The sequence below is a fragment of the Rhagoletis pomonella genome, unplaced genomic scaffold (genome assembly GCF_013731165.1).
Source record: "Rhagoletis pomonella isolate Grant_MI unplaced genomic scaffold, Rhpom_1.0 Rhpom_scaffold_00011, whole genome shotgun sequence".
Lineage (NCBI taxonomy): Eukaryota > Metazoa > Arthropoda > Insecta > Diptera > Tephritidae > Rhagoletis > Rhagoletis pomonella.
In genome coordinates this window covers 20911428-20927920 of record NW_023458565.1, presented here as the reverse complement: position 1 = coordinate 20927920, position 16493 = coordinate 20911428, and the positions used below count along the sequence as shown (strand labels likewise).

Here is a 16493-nt window from a genome sequence, read left to right as displayed (position 1 = left end):
CAACGAAAAAACCATTTCGGCTGTATTTCGGAGGGTTAAAAAAAAAAAAAAAAATTTTTCCAGAACCCTCTCAACATAATCTTTAAATTTAGGGGCGGACATTAGCAACTTTTTTTTTCGACCCAGTCTAGTGTACATACCCCCTGTCACTTGCTGCCCGGCAGGATATCACCCTGATATAGGTGCGCTGCTCAGAGGTGAAAACCGTATGGTAGTAGGTGACTTTAAGGTGCACCACGATCTTTGGCACTCAAGCCTGTCAAACGATCGTAGGGGAACAGACTTGGCTGAGCAAATAGACGATTCGACATTCTGCACAATGAACGACGGCGCACCCACCAGGATTATGGATAGCAGCTGCAGCTCGCCAGACATAACAATAGTCAGCGCTGGTCTGATAAACAGCGTATCATGGCGACCTATGCTGCTAGCCGATAAGCGTGACAGCCTTCTTCAGGTCGATCCCGGAAATCCCCGTATCAGGGATCTCAACGCGGAGATTCGGCAACTAGTGAACATACATAAGCGGAAGAAGTGGGAAGAGCACCTAAAGACTTGTAACTTCACCCTTGGTGTGAGTAAGCTTTGGTCAACCGTGAGGTCACTGTCCAATCCGACGAAGCACGACGACAGAGTCGAAATTTCTTTCGGCGACCATGCTTCGTCGGACCCGAAGCGATGCGCAAGCTATTTTAGCCTTTAGTTCATACTGCATCCTCCGGTGGACAAAGCCAAGCGTCGAGTGACCAGAAGGCTGCACAAACTGCCAACAACTTGTGCCCCCTTGCTTTCACTTGCGGTGAAGTTCAGCTGGCCATCGGGGAGGCGAAAGCCTCCAAAGCCATGGGTCCCGCCGGAATATGCATGTTGATGCTGAAAAATTTGGGTCCTGCGGTCCATGCAGCAATCATAACTTTTCGTGCTCTTTTTGTAGATAATCAGAAAAAAGTGCCCTAAAGATATTTCAAAGAAAAAAAAAGTGACAATTTAGTTTCAGATCTAGAAATTTGAGGTATTCAAAGTTTTCGAACCTCTTTCCATAAAATGGAATAAAATTGACCAGTGACGGCATATTTAAATATTCTCTTGTACTTAAGTTTAAGGTAGGAGCTTAAGTACTTGAGTATTTAAGGGTGCTATACTAAACCACTTTTTAGATATCTCAGGGACCGTATCGGTTATAGCTTTTATTACAAAAAAAAAACCTTTTAATGGTTTTTACTTTGTTTTATTTATTATCACTATTTTTTAACTATTTATTTTTTATTTTTTACATAGAAAGCTTTTGGTGTTTCCTTAAGGAGCGGTGTCGAGCTATAAATCATCAAATAAATATTATTAAAGGTTAAAAGTAAATATTCTCAAGGTTAATCATAATCTTCATCTTTGTCCCCATCTTCAACTTTAACTTCACCTTTATCATTGTCATTTTCATCATCAACTTCCACTTCATCGTAATATTTATCTTCAACTTCATTCTCATTCTCACCTTCATCGTCATCTTTATCTTCATAGTCATCTTGAACCTTATCTTTATATTCATCGTTATCTTTATCTTAAGCTTCATCTAGGTGCATTCCGTGTCATTGTTTTTAATTCGGTCTTTGATATAGTCCTTATATCTTTCTATATCTATCTTCTCATTCTCCTGGAACAGCAACGTTAGACCTTCAACGCAACCGTCCCCTGTCTATTCGCTACGTAGGGCCTGGGTTTAAGCCCGGTTTAACCGAACATCAAAAAATAAAACCAAAAAGTTTTTTTTTTTTAGTAGCGGTCGTCTCTCGCCTGGCAATGGCAAACCTCTGAGTGTATTTCTGCAATGAACAACCGCTTCTCATAAAAATACAATCGCCGTTTGCAGTCGGCGTAAAACTGTACGTCCCTTCCCTTTGTGTGACAACATCAAGGTGCACGCTACAAATGGGATGAGAAGCTCGGCCAAACACTAATGTATGTGCAAGCGCCAATCTATTGTTATTACTTATCAAAAGACAACGGATATTTTCCGAGCAAAAATTAAAATTTAAAAAAGTATTGAACTAGACTTTTTTTTAAATAAAACTTAAAAAATAAAAATCATTCTAGCTGACGATAGTCTAAATAACAAACAGCAAGATGGTTTATTCCTTATGCATCCAGCAATTGGTAATTTTTGCTGTTTTATTTTGAGGATTGGCAATCTAATAATGAACCGCTTCGAGATTTTCGGTTTTCGTCGAAACTTTTCAAAATTTGCTTCAGATTTTTACGTGAAATTTAGAGGTTATTCTTATTTTACTTATGGGGATTTTTTAAAGCACTTTGAAGAATTCCGATTCTAAAAAATCGTTTAACGGTTTTGTCATGGTTCAAATAATGCGGTTACATATGTATGAAAAAGTCTCATTCAACACAACGGTGAGGCTAGATTAAGCATAAACCTGTCAGCCTACTCTTCTTATTGTTGGACATCTATATTACCATTACACCCTAGGAGGAACCAACTGCATGCATAAAAACATATCCGTACGTACATATGTATATATGTAGTATGTATGCCATAAGTTCTAGCTAACAAAACTTTAGAATCCTAACCAGAAAATACCGACTAAAGTGCGCTTAAATTACAACAACTAATTTTTTTATACTATAAAAAGGGAATAATACAACATACGTGCATACATACATACATATAAACATACTTAAAACTGATAAGCGCCAACCTATCAGCTGAGACTAACTTCCAATCACTAAAACAAACCAACGATAGAGACTTTGGCGCTTAAGTGTACAGAGTATAAAAATGATCGTTGCTTCTTAGTAGCTAACAGAAAGAAGTGAACATTGAAAGTAGCAATAAGTCGTGCATACAATTTTGCCCCTTACTAAACAAACTTATAGTTTTGTGAGAACTACTTAATTAAATTACAATACAAAGTCAAAATAATACACAATATTTGTAAAATGTCCGCGAAGAATCTTCATCCACTGGTTGGTGCTACCACACGCTATATCGCCGGCAGAAATGCCATGCAGACAGTTTATTGGCGCACATCCGCTGGACCTAATGGCCGAATGGTGAAAATACACAAAAATTGCGAATTCGAAAAGACACAGGATCTGCCCTCGAAAATACGCTTGCAGTATTACAATGAGAACTATAGGGCGAAGATTAAGGATGCACTGTGATCACTGAAGTGGTTGGCGAAAACCATGATTTTTAGGTTAATATTTTTTTATATGGATGTGTACATAGTATTAGTTTAATAAGTTAATTAGCGAAATAGTAAATTATTAAAATTTAACAATCAAATCTCTTTATTTATTTTTAACGCATGTTTGTACATATATCACTACAAGTGTGGGTACTCCATTAGTCGGGGTAAGTACTATGCAGCGATAACACTATTCTTATTGCGCGCGGCCGACTGTTTCTTTAAACCTGTACATTTGTGTATGGTGTGATTTGGATTGTAGGTCAATGAAAGGCGATACGTTGTAAGTACTTAATCCAAGCCCATATATTTATACTATAAATGTGTGTATATATTACTCTGACACATGGATTCCTGGATCCAAGGAAAAAAGTAAAAAATCCAATGTATACTTACATACATATACATATGTATGCACTATCAGTGGCGGATCTAGATGAGAGCGGGGCGAAGGTTTCGTTACACTTGTTTTCTTATTTCTCGAATAACAACGTGATTACACTAAAATTTAATGATTCACATTTTGCTTTGCCAATGCATTTGTATTCGTATTTTTTCAAGAACTTTAGTTATTCATAGCTTACTTGTAGCCATGATACAAAAATATGAAGGTAGGTATAATGCCACAGGCGTTAGAGGATAACTCTTTGAATCTATGAACGCGGCCTAGACGTATATCGACCAATCACTGGACCTGAAGATGCACCGACGAGTGATCAACGACACTCATAGGGAGTCGGTCACCACCTACCACGACTCCCGGTAACCCCAAAAACTCTTTGGGGAACTCACATGCTGTTACAGCAACAACAACCACTCCGGTCTATGAATACTGCGATCGACTCTCAATTGTTATCACAACGAGCCCATTGGAAACAGGTACCTGCTTCAACCTAACGTTACTTAGATGGAACGGGACAGCCACCTGGAAACTGAAAATCATGTGAAAAAATATTGTGGCAAAGTATAGGTACTCACTTCGTGTTAAAACTCTTGCAAAACGGAGCGTCTTCCATGTTTATGTCTTGCACTGTCAAAACACAATTGTGATTATTGCGACCTCTCAATTCGAGGAGTTGGAAAGCATATACATGAAGCGTAAACACCCTAAAAGTAAAACCCATCATACAATTTCTCTGGTTTTCTGCGCTTTTCCGGCTTTCAGTGTTCTAATAAGCTGTAAGTTTTGTATGTCGACATGAGCGCTGAAATCCACAACGAGTAAAACGTTAAGTGTGGAGCTGTACTTTACGTTATGTGTACTTCAACTCATAAGGTTCGGTCTCCATCTGGTCCCTAACATTACCACATGTTTTTTTTTCGATTTTTTTTGTTCGAGGAAGCATCGAAAGTCAAACCTTTTAGCATTAAAGTACCAATCCCCAATACTGCGGTGAGCTTAAGGTAGTCACGTTCGGCTACAACTGTTACCACCTTGCACTGCTTATTCGGGTAGCTTCTGCTCGTCTTAGCTGCTGGTATATTTGTGGCTGTATTTACTGCGCTACCAAGCATTGCGTGTTCCGCGTCTTCCGTCACATTAAAGCCGAAGTGGTGTAGAAATTTTCGGTAGCAGCGTGGCCTGTTAGAAACTGCCATAAGTAGAAGTTTACTTCTTTATTTAGTCACTTTTCTACGCTTGTCATCAGTCGGAACGTCGACTTTCCTTTATAGGAATTTTCTCCACGTTGTTGCCCCTTTTGGCAGTCAAATAACAGATCGATAGGAGTTACGTCTGCGATGAGTGCCTCATATACTAGTCGACGATACTATCTGATCTAAATGGATTTTTCCCAGGCTGAAGTTGCGTACAAAAGCACCAATGCTAATACTCTTTCCAGGATAACACGCTTTCCGCTTCGAGGTCCGCCGCTGTTAGGCAGCATTCGAGAAAGGTCCCATGTATCTTTGACCTTTCTTGTGTATTACATATTCCGCATGCGGTCCAAAACTGTCTATCTACCAAATTGAAGGAGTCTTCTTACGGCTGCTAATAAAATTCGCTGCCGTTTTTTTCAGGCGTTATATATAAGCCTACTTTGTTCATGTCCATGATCATCGATATTGCCGTCTATGCTTCTGACTTAATATCCGTCAAGTATTTTGCCACTGCAACCAGCACAATGTCGTCAGTGAAACCACCCTGCAAAAAGTGGGACTAGGTTAAACACTGGTACAGGACCACGAAGCCTTGTAACCAACACTAGTAACCAAAATGGTCTAAATATATGGAGAAAACGTGGTTACATTAACATTGCGATGTCATTGGACCTGACCATCTCTGGTCCAACTCTGCATAACATGGGACCACCTATACAACTACTCCTTTTGGACCACGGCACATTCGGCAACCGAATCATATTGCCGATGGGCCACGAAGAGGTGGTGTTCAACACATATATCAGTTTTTTACGTTTAAAGAGGTCCAGGTCAGCATAACAAGTTACTATTATGAAGCCTGGTCCTTTTGCACATACATTAAAACCACGACTCAGTGGACCACCTGGTCCTCAAATTTTTGCAGGGCAGTGATTTCAGTTCTGGTAAGGGAAAGTTTAAGCATACTAGTACGCCTCGTCTTACTGCTTTTATTCTTACCGGCATCAGTGCATGGGTATTCTAGAACTCTTCCTGCAAAAAGTGGGACTAGGTTAAACACTGAATTAAAGTGGTCCAGGTCAGCATAACAAGTTACTAGTATGATGCCTGGCCCATTTGCACATACTTAAAGACCACGACCCAGTGGACCACCTGGTCTTCAAATTTTTGCGGGGCTGTTTTCAAAGAAACTTTTTATAATATACATACATACAAGCCGATCAGCCAATCGGATGTCGTGAGTAGTAGTGTCGTGTGGGTGAGTAGTTAGAGGTTCGTACTACCAACACTCTGAAGCATCTAATTTAGAAAAAGTTTCTCCTCCGATCAGCCAAACACTTAGCAAAATTGTAAACGTCATAGTATTATTATTATTATTAGTGAACACGCATGGCGTTTATACGCCCAAAATTTTATTTCAAAAACTTAAAAAATATTCCAAATGTTAGTCAGAGTTATAAGGGATCCGAGTGCCATATTTCATCAAAACAGTGCAGCCGTTTCTGAGTGAAGAGCAGTCTCGCAAAGTGCATATTTTTATTTTCATCGAATTTCAAATCGCCCCATACCGTTGAAAAAAGTTCTTAGTTAAAAAAATAAAACTTTTTCATATATCTACATGCTAAGGCCTCTAATTTGACCGCTCATATTTGAAATTCCTTTTCAAATGTATTCTCAAAACAAAATCTTCTTAAATCTCTTTCATCTGACATTGTGATAAACATGTTCGAACGAATGGCAACCCTCCTAAATAAAGATCAGGAATAAATCCCTTTCAAACCCATTTCGATTTATACCCATCTTTTAATAATTCATGTACCTTACTGAATAATTTGAGTGTAACTTTTTAAACACGTGGCAACTCTCTTCAAACATTCGAAATGTTCAAACTCAAGATTTCTTAACATTCTTTCGTTTGACTACGGTATTTTTGTATTTCATATACTTTTTGAAACAGGTGGCAGCCCTCTTCAAAAATTATTTTCAGGTTTAATTATTGTTAACTCTCCTTCACCTGAAACTGCGATATATCTTTTAATTAACTGATGAATTAAGTGGAATTTTAATTTTCAAACATGTGGCAACCCCTCTAAATACAGTTTAGAAATAAAGAAATTTCAGACCCACTTCAATTCATACCCATATTTTAATAGTTCATTTAACTTATAAAATAATTTGAATTTAACTTTTTAAACAGGTGGCAACCCTCTCCCAACACCTCGAAAATATTCTTAGCGTTCAAACTAAATATTTTTTAAGTTTCTTTCGTTTGACATCCATATTTTGATATTACGTATAACTTCTGAATAAGTAAACTAAATGCTACATTTCAAACAGGTGGCAACCCTTTTAAAAATATTTTCAAACTACTACTTTCTGAAATCCCTTTCGTGTGTCACCCATATGGTGACACATATTTCTCTTACCTAATATGATTTTTTTAACAGGTGGTAAACCCCCCTATAGTTCAGCTAATAAACAAAGCTTTTAAAAACCATTTCGATTGATACCCAGTTCGTAATAATTGATTTATTTTGTAAAATAATTTGGATATAATTTTTAAGAGGTGGCAAATCTTTTCAAAAAAGGTAAAACCTTGTTGCACATTTTCAGTCCAAGGCTTTTAGTTTGACGGCACGTTTTGGAAAATCGAACGAACAGTGAGGATTTGATGGCCTTGATTATTAAATAATTTGAATTAAATTTTTAAGATGTGGCGCTTTAAATTAACATCTAATTTTTGAAAATCGGGCGAACGGTACAGATCTTTTATGCTGAACAAAAAATCCCTTCTCGTATTATATATATAGATTATAAACCTCTTTATGTTTTAATACCAACCAATTTAGCCTAACTTAACCTAACGTTATTTTATGGAAGAAATGAAGCGCTTATTCATATATGTATGTATGTTTTTCCTCCATTTCGCAACCGTTAGACGTCACACAGTCTAGAACCACAATTAAGTTTCATTCAAACTTTTCTGTTTGAGAGTTTCTGTTACGTAAAAGGAAATAATATTTTATTTTCCTTAATAGGCTGGAAACGTTTATCCAATCTTAGACGAAATTTCTGCGAGACATTTTTTTTTTGTTTTTTGTAATCTTAACTTAATTAGCTGCACAAATAATTTAATTAGACGCATTATACGCCTACTCGTAAATATGGAAGTATTTCGTGTGTGCAATATCTCTGGGTACATACATATATACTATAACTATACATATGTATGAATATATGTATGTACCTATGAATGTGAATGAACAAATGAAGATAGCTTTGGCATCGTTTCTCACTCTGACACTGGAGTTTGACTAATTTAATTGAATTGAATTTAATTGGACGCAATTTCAAAAAAAATATTGTTGTTATTGTTAAACATATATGTATATACTATCTATACTAATATATGTACAAAAATTAACATATTTATGCACATTAGGATGATAAAAAAAAAATAATGTCAGCTCCCGAACTAATTAATATCGAAAATAAGGAGACCAGTATTTTTTATTTTGAAATCAGTTGACGTTTAACCGTGCCGTCGGGTTTCGAAGCTTTCCATATATGTATGTATCTTATATTAAGAACATAAATTTTTTTCATAGAACTGCTAAAAATAAATGTTTTTTGCTGGAATAAAAGTTTTTCACTTCAGAAATAAAATTCGGACGTATATTTAAATTAAAAATTTTTGCTAAGTACTTTTTCATAACCGATAATCTCATCTCTTATGCATTTACAGAAATTAGTTCTTTTATGTGTTCGTATGCACATTAGGCACGTTATGAATTAATAGCTAGTAACATTTTAAAGTAATGGAATACTTCTGAAGGGAAATATTTTGTTTCGATCAAAAATATTTATTTTTTAACGATTTTATGACAATTCCGCAAAGAAATTTATTTATCCAATATAAAATATATAGAACATTTCAAAGCTTAAATATTAACCGATTGCAAAATAATAATATCCGGTCTCCTTGTTTCCCATTTTCTATAATTCTGGGGGCTGACAGCAAGAAAATTTCTAAAAGTTGATTTTTCTGTGGACTTTTGGGCCACCCTAATGTGCATACACACTCGTATGTATGTATTATTCTTGTACACAAAATTTAATGAATTTTTTCCGCTGGCTATTTTCCAATCAGTATGTTGCACAAACACTATCTACATAATTAAAGCATAAAATTAGGCACATAAAATTAGAATAAATTTCAAACTTGAACTAACACCAAATCTTAAATTAATAATTTGTTTTCAAAAATAATATTTAGCAATGGCGAAAAATCCCATCAGCGCCAATAAATAGCTACTCATAACTCCCAAACTTGTAGCCGCAGAGCTGCACACCTTTCGAATCGTTTCCGTATATAAGCCACGTCTGGATAGCAAACCTCGGATGCTACGCAATTCCTGTAAGGAGTTGGGAAAATTTTAACTTCATTACATTAAAAAAAAAATAAATTACCAAATCGTACAAACCTCTAAACTCAGCCCTTTTTCCGTTCTGCTTAGCACGAGTGTGTAAATGGAGCCGCTCATTTCATTACCGCAAAATGTCAGCACCAAATGATCGTTAACCGCCTTTACCACCTGTACGGTGCCTTTGAATTGTTTATATGAATTTAGCGCCTCTAATGACCCTCGTTGCTCGCCTACATTTGTCCATAGGCCGGGACTTCTTTCCGTATAATTAAACATGTATTCCAGATTATTATCACTTTCACTCCATATCAGTCGTAAGTATCGTGTTGCTGTATGGTCATTGTATGGGCGCTGGCTCTGAGGTTGTTGTTGTTGTTGATGATGTTGGGAAGGTGGCTGGTTGGTTTGTGTTCGCCGTTGACTGGTGTATTGGTGATTATTATAGTAATTTCGCATCTGGAAAATATGTAGTTTTATATAGTATGCAAGTGTATGTAAATATTCGGTATCAAGAAGTTGGATAGATCACCAACCGGTTTCTACCGGAAGTGGGTTAAACCGACCCGAAGTCAATTTTTTTAAATGGTATGTATGTACGTTTTTACCACAGATTCGGATTCTGCTCATAAAAATACATAACTTCTGTCGGAAACTTTTTTCTAGAATGGACCCCGGTTAAAACAATTGACATCCGTCGGTTGAACCCACTTCCGGTGGAAACTGGTAAAACTTTATATGGTTCAAAGTTTCACACTTAATATAAAGTTCACAAAAATTCAAAAAAATTTCATTCAAATTTTCAACTTTTTATTCATTTTTTTTAGATGGGGTTTTCCACTTTTTTCCATATACGCGAATTTCTTATGAAATAAAATGCGGTAGACTGTTAGCAACATATTTTCAAAAAATCAGCGCTAAATTGCACTTGTTAAAAAAAAAAACACAAAAGCAGTCTCCAAAAAAAAAATTCCCAAAAAATCAACGCGATTTTGTAGCCGGTTGAAACTTGCACTTCATTAGACTACAATTGAATGGGCTACAAAATTTCATACTAAAAATTTTCTAGAAATTCTGAATAAAAAGTTAAAAATTTTGATGAAATTTTTTGAATTTTTGCGAACTTTATAGTTAGTGTAAAAATTTGAATTATATGGTTTATATTATAGAATGAACTATACTTCCATAAATAAATATATTAGGGCACGGTGTACACTTTCATTTGTCGCCTAGGTTATATTTGTATGTATGTCTAGGGATCGACGAAGACAAGATGAAATTGCTCCTGGCCACTACCCAAAAAATCTTCCAAATCGGAGCACTTGCGAAAAATAACTATTGCCAACTGGTTCTTTTATTTCGATAGGCAATCGAAAATCTTTTGATGAATAAAAATCACATTCTACAGCCAAGTATCCCATAATATCTTTCTATGTGGCGATAAAACGTGACGGCATCGAAACGAATTTTCGAACAAATTCCATACTTAAATTGCACTGCCTATTCTAGACGGATAACGAATATCAAAGAAGGTACCTACAAATATACAGTAATGATCATTGGCCCTATTAGTAGAGGTGATAGGATATTGAAACAGAGTAAACGGAATCTTAACGATCAACAATGGCTATCCTTGCCAAAGGAGAGTATAAACAAAAAAAATATTAAACCATTTTCTAATTGTACACCGCTCAATAGTCACTTCTATTGAGCTTATTTTGGTAATTGTGCAGACATATCACACATAAGAATAAATTCATACAAAAGTTATACTTACTTGTTCTGTTATGTCATTCAAATGAATTATTACGCAACTATCATACTGGTATACACCTGGAATATCCTGTGTATGAATAATGATCTCGTTACCATACCATAATCCAGTGATCTGTAAAAGAATACGAAAATATTCAAGTGAGATCTAGTAATATCTTGATTGTGACGCAATAAAAGTTATTCTATATACATACTTATAAATCTTTAACTACATTCAATACAAGCACGCATTTATGCGAACTTACATACATATTTGTGTACATTAGGCATATGATTTTTTTTCGTTTCTAAAATTTCATTTTTTCTTGTGGGCGAAATAATCGTATGTGCCATACAAAAGTAATTTGTACATATCAATATCAAGCCCTAACCGCCAAAAATATATAAGCGGTATTTTTTCAAAATTTAATTTTTTTTGCAGAAATGCATCTACATTCATAGTACATGCATCAAAAAGAAATTTTTTGAAAATATGTCGCTTACATCTTTATGGCGGTTAGAGCTTGGATATCTATTAAAAATAAAAATTAATAAAATAATTTAAATAAAATATTAAAAGTAGAAAAACGCTATCCTATAAAATTTGGTTTCAGTCATACACGATAATCTCGTGCAAAGGGGTCATATGTATAATTATATGTAAAATTCCATGTTAACCGAATCGTTTCTATGAAAAATTATCTCGCTAGGTGGCGCCATGGTCGAGATATTTTGAAAACCCGTATTTATGGTCCGATTTGGTTCGAATTTGGCGTACTAGGACTAAATAATTAAGCGTTATAATTTAAGCCTATTGGTAAAATAAATAAAATCGTTTAAGATTACGGTATTTTCAGTTTGAATGTGTACGTTGGTCACGTTCGACATGATGGAAGTGTCCATTTTTATGTATTGTATGTTTTTTCTTGGAGTTCCCTGCGGCAACCTTTTATACCAAATTTTCACAAAAACGTAATTTTTGTTGGTTTTGCATTATTCCTCATGCTCGCCTCAAAGGTATATTTAATTTTAGAAAAAGTCATATGCCTAATGTACGTACTTACTATGTACCTACATTTGCATCCACAACATGCGAATACATACTCATAAACGAAAACAATCTTCATGCTTGTCATGTTGATGGCCGTTAAATGGACTCTTCGTTAATTATATTATTAAATTTACGTAACCTTTTGTTGACTTTCTAAAAGAGTCAACTTTAGGGCACCAGAAAAGATTCGGTATGTGGAGTATGCATTTAAATGTGTACATACTATGTACTCACATACTAATGGACATTAGACTGAGTGGGGGGGGGGACTCACCATCTGGCGAAATTTAGAATTTGCTAGCTTTGCGTGCTTTTCTTCTACCCTTTTAAGAGAAGTAACATAATTCTTCCCTTTCTTCATTTTTCTTAAATGTACGCTATGTAAGTGAGTGTGAAATTTCCCTTATTATTATTTATTATTTCGTAAACCTTTTATTATTGCATCAATGATTATTTGTTGATTGATTGACATTTAATGTGAAATATTTTTTATGCCCGTCAAATGGTGAAAAAAAAGATTCGCATTCGAGAACAGACAAGGAGTAAGAAAGAATCGATTGTTTTTCTATATTAACTAAATGAATCATCGTATCATTTTAATCATCTGTTCTGACTACAATTTTTCTAATAAAAAAAGATTATTCGATTTGTTTTTTTTTTCAACCTGCAAGCTCGAATAAATTATATAGTATGTATACATATACATAGGTGAATATAATAGCCCTAGACGACTTGCTTAGTATAAACGTAAGAACTTATTTGTCGTCCTTTTAAAATGAGCCGAGCATACGCTCCTATGGAAATGTTGGAGTTGCCCATTATTATTATTTTACTTGCGCATACAGTGACTCAAAGAAGTATTCACATGTTGATTTTTTATACCCAAGCACACTTGTGCACAAGTGTATTATAACGTATTATTATAATGTATAAGTTTTTTTAACCAAAAAATCATACTCCATAAACGGAAAAGAAAAACACTGAACAAGTATGGAGTAACAACATTGCTGACAAAGACAGTTTGCCCGCTGTACGACAATGCCAGACCTCACAAGACTCCGCATTCCCCTGACCTAGTGGCTTCAGATTACCATCTGTTCACACCCGCGAAGGTGCACATGGGTGGAAAAAGGTGTTCAATTGACGAGAAGGTGAAAGTGAGGCGGAGAAGTAGGCCAAGGAGCTGGTGGAACACTTTTTCAAGGCAAGCATGAAAAATAGCAGTGAAAGGGAGGAGACTAATTTTTTGAAGTCTTAAAGATATATTTAAGCGATTCGCAAGGAAACATAAAAGTCATCTTAAGAATTTTTACACTGTTAAAAAATAGTTCGTTGTGGTTTCAAATACTCTAAATATTTATTAAACCGTTAAACACTTTACGACTTGCTCCACTTACGATATCTTGTGAACCACCCAAATATCTCCGACACAAGATAATCTTTTCAAATGTCACAGCGAGTTTTCTATAAAAAAAAATCTTGATAATGAAATTTTATGGCGGATAGTTTTTTGTAAGGTTTCATTTGAATATATTGAGAATCTGAGGTGATGGATCAAATTTGGTTTCGGACAACCCATTAGAAAAGTATAGCCTGGCCTTAGGATCTTGACTTTTGTCAAATCCAGTCCATGAATACATATCTCTCGATATCTTATCTGAAGAAATAATACTTATCATAACTAAATACATCTATACATAGTGATCACCCGTCCTTTATTTTAAAGGACAGTCCTTTATTTAAACCAACTGTCCTTTACAATTGTTTTCAAAATAAAGGACGCCTTTTGTCCTTTTTTCCTTAAACTGTCCTTTAAATCAGCTCTGCATTTTTCAGAGGTAAATTTTTAAACACAGAATATGAAAAATAAAAATGTCCCTTATAGAATATCTATAATAAAAGCCTTCGCCAGTTTGTTTCGAACCCCACTTAATCGGTAATCTTTGTACAATCTATAAAGCACAGGGAAAGTTGTGCCCAGGATCGTGTTGCACGTCGAGTTTCCAGTTTCACTGAAAGAAGATAAACCCCCTGCTGCACAGTGGTTCAAAGCTGGCATTTAGTGTTCGTAATTCACTGGAGCCTTCATTTTTTACTTAATTTGATTAATTTTTATTTTTTTATGAAAGCTTACAATATTTGCCAGAGACCAGGTGAGCCTGATTTCTGAATTTTTATTTGATTATATTAAATTTTTTTGTACAAAATGCAGAAAAATAGCAATTTTGAAGAAAATGTATTCTCCTGTTCCAGTTGATAAATGTCATACAACAAAAACTGTTTAGTTGAAAACAATTGTATGATTCTCCCAAAAAAAATTACACAAAAAAATTTTTGAAATGTTATAAAAAAATGGTCATCAAAATAAATATTTTATTTTTTTGGTTTTCAGTAAAAGATTGCTTGCAAAATAAAGACTCCGGTGAATTATGAACATTAAATTCCAATTTTGAACCACTGTGGGTTAGCTTCGTCGTGCAGTATGAATTATGATAAACGCATTTTGGTAGCAAAGGATGGCGAAGTTCTCGAAAAGATTTGGCTTAATTTTTCGCTACAGCAGGGAAACTTGTACAATTAAATAATATAATTAACTGGTAAATATTTAATTTAAATTACGATATGGGTAAGGTACTTTTATCCTACAAGTTGTATGTACGTATTCCCAAATCATTTTAAAAAAAATTCCTTTATTTTACGTTGGTTAATATGGTCACCGTACCTATACATATATTGACAACTTTTGCCTATTAATTTTTTATTATTTAATTATAATAACTTTTTTTATAAAAATATAGTGCATTTTACAACAGAAACGATTTAAATCCAAGTTTCAAGCTTTGTACAAACATCAAAAAATGCATCAAAATTGGAAATTTTTTATATAGATTTTTTTTGGAAAATTTTTAGAAGTTTCATCAAAATTTATTATTCAGAAGTTTTAGAAAGTTGTTGGTATGCAGTTTATAGGCCAATCAACAAGTGGAAATTTGACAGTGTTGTGCATTTCCTCCATATAGAAAGCCCGTCGAGCATACACAGTTTTGGCCATTTTCCTTTTATTTATTTAATGTTAATATTTTGTTTCAAGCTTAGTATATTATATATCCAAAACCATATAAATCCACATTTCAAACTTTGTACAAAAATTATAAAAATTCAACAAACTTTAGCAATTACACCCGAAAATTTCAAACTTTCTTTTCAAAATTTTTTAGAAATATTTTAGGAATCCAGTTTCTTACTCCATCAAATTTGAATGCAAATTTACAGACGCTAGAAAATCGTGTAGATTTTTAACAATTTTTTAGCGGACGGTGTTGTGCATTTTCTTCCATATAAAGTATGCACGACAATTTCAGAAAAAAAATATTAAAAATCAATATGCTTTTCTAAAAATTTCCACTACAGTTTAATGGGCCATACAACTGCATACACAAAATTTTTTTAAAAATTCTGAACAAAAGTTTGAAATTCTGTATAAAAAGTGTTAAATTTTGATGTAATTTTGTTGATTTTTTTTTTCAATTTTTGCACAAAGTTTGTTATTATTATATCGGACACTATATTAAAGACTCATTTTGGTGGAAATTACATATAGTGTTTGTTTTTTAATAGAAGCCCTCAATACATATTATAAAGAAATCAATAACTATAATGTAAAAAACCGCACTTGTTCAATATCCACAGAGTGTTGAGGCTTTATGTCCATACACAGCAATGAGTTCGTATAAATATTTCGATCCGTACTTGAAATCCCCTCTTCATAGCTTTGATACTGATTTAAGGCAAAACAGCAAAAAATTCCATAATTCAAGAATAAAAGAAAACAAATCAAAAATTTCGGCTGCATTTTATATAAATAATTTTTTTTTTTATGTTAATACGAAATTTAATTAAAACACTTGATTAACGTATTATTTTATGAATTTTCCGAAAGTCAAACGCTACAGCGCACACAACAACGTTTAAGCTCACAGCACAGTTTCAAACTGCTGAGGGCGGCTCATCACTTAAGCAGATCAGGAGCGATAAGCGATATTTTCTCCAGTAGCGTCGCTTAACATTTGATTTTGTTATTTTGCTGTTGTTGTACAGTATTTGTATAGTAGTTGTTGTTGCAATGTTTATTCTTCTTGATGTTACTAGCTATTGACATTAATAAAGAGGATGGTTGGGAGCTGCTACTATTATTCCAATAACACTAGCGACGAGCATATGCTCTCGCATCTGGAAAGCACGGACTAATTTAAGCGCAGAAATTGCTGTTCATACATACGTATGTACATATGTATATGCATTTACAAACGTTCATCAGCGCATAAGTGCCGACATACATACATATTTACATATATACGAACATACAGCATGTTGTGGCGTGTATGGCATCAGAATTGTGTAGATGTTATGATGAGTGGGTCGAAGTATTGTAAAAATTGCATACCAATATAAATTGGAAGAGCTTCA

The 16493-nt window shown here is 34.4% G+C and overlaps 2 protein-coding genes across 3 annotated transcripts; one reads left to right on the top strand and one right to left on the bottom strand.

Moving 5' to 3' along the window:
* Window positions 1-2886: 2886 nt before the first annotated feature.
* LOC118746800 lies at window positions 2887-3295 on the top strand. The gene has a single exon (XM_036480709.1). It carries the CDS (start codon window positions 2947-2949, stop codon window positions 3169-3171), a length of 225 nt encoding a protein of 74 aa, XP_036336602.1. The 5' UTR covers window positions 2887-2946; the 3' UTR covers window positions 3172-3295.
* A 4398-nt stretch (window positions 3296-7693) lies between these two features.
* Window positions 7694-16286, bottom strand: LOC118746799. Of its 2 annotated transcripts, XM_036480708.1 has the most exons (5): window positions 15700-16286; window positions 10998-11108; window positions 9281-9679; window positions 9029-9211; window positions 8879-8961 (listed from the first exon to the last, which is right to left on the bottom strand). In XM_036480708.1, exons 1-4 carry the CDS (start codon window positions 15877-15879, stop codon window positions 9056-9058), a joined length of 846 nt encoding a protein of 281 aa, XP_036336601.1. In that variant the 5' UTR covers window positions 15880-16286; the 3' UTR covers window positions 8879-8961; window positions 9029-9055. The 2 variants fall into 2 exon arrangements, with proteins under 2 accessions (XP_036336600.1, XP_036336601.1); XM_036480707.1 differs by having other exon boundaries at window positions 7694-9211.
* Window positions 16287-16493: the final 207 nt, after the last annotated feature.

Bases quoted from the DNA above. Each gene is read 5' to 3' on its own strand.
- LOC118746800 (XM_036480709.1), top strand. From the start codon at position 2,947: ATGTCCGCGAAGAATCTTCATCCACTGGTTGGTGCTACCACACGCTAT.
- LOC118746799 (XM_036480707.1), bottom strand. From the start codon at position 15,879: ATGCAGCCGAAATTTTTGATTTGTTTTCTTTTATTCTTGAATTATGGA. The intron at 11,109-15,699 runs GTGCGGTTTTTT...ATTCTTTTACAG, and splicing joins ACTCTGTGGATATTGAACAA to ATCACTGGATTATGGTATGG. The intron at 9,680-10,997 runs GTAAGTATAACT...CATATTTTCCAG, and splicing joins TGAATGACATAACAGAACAA to ATGCGAAATTACTATAATAA.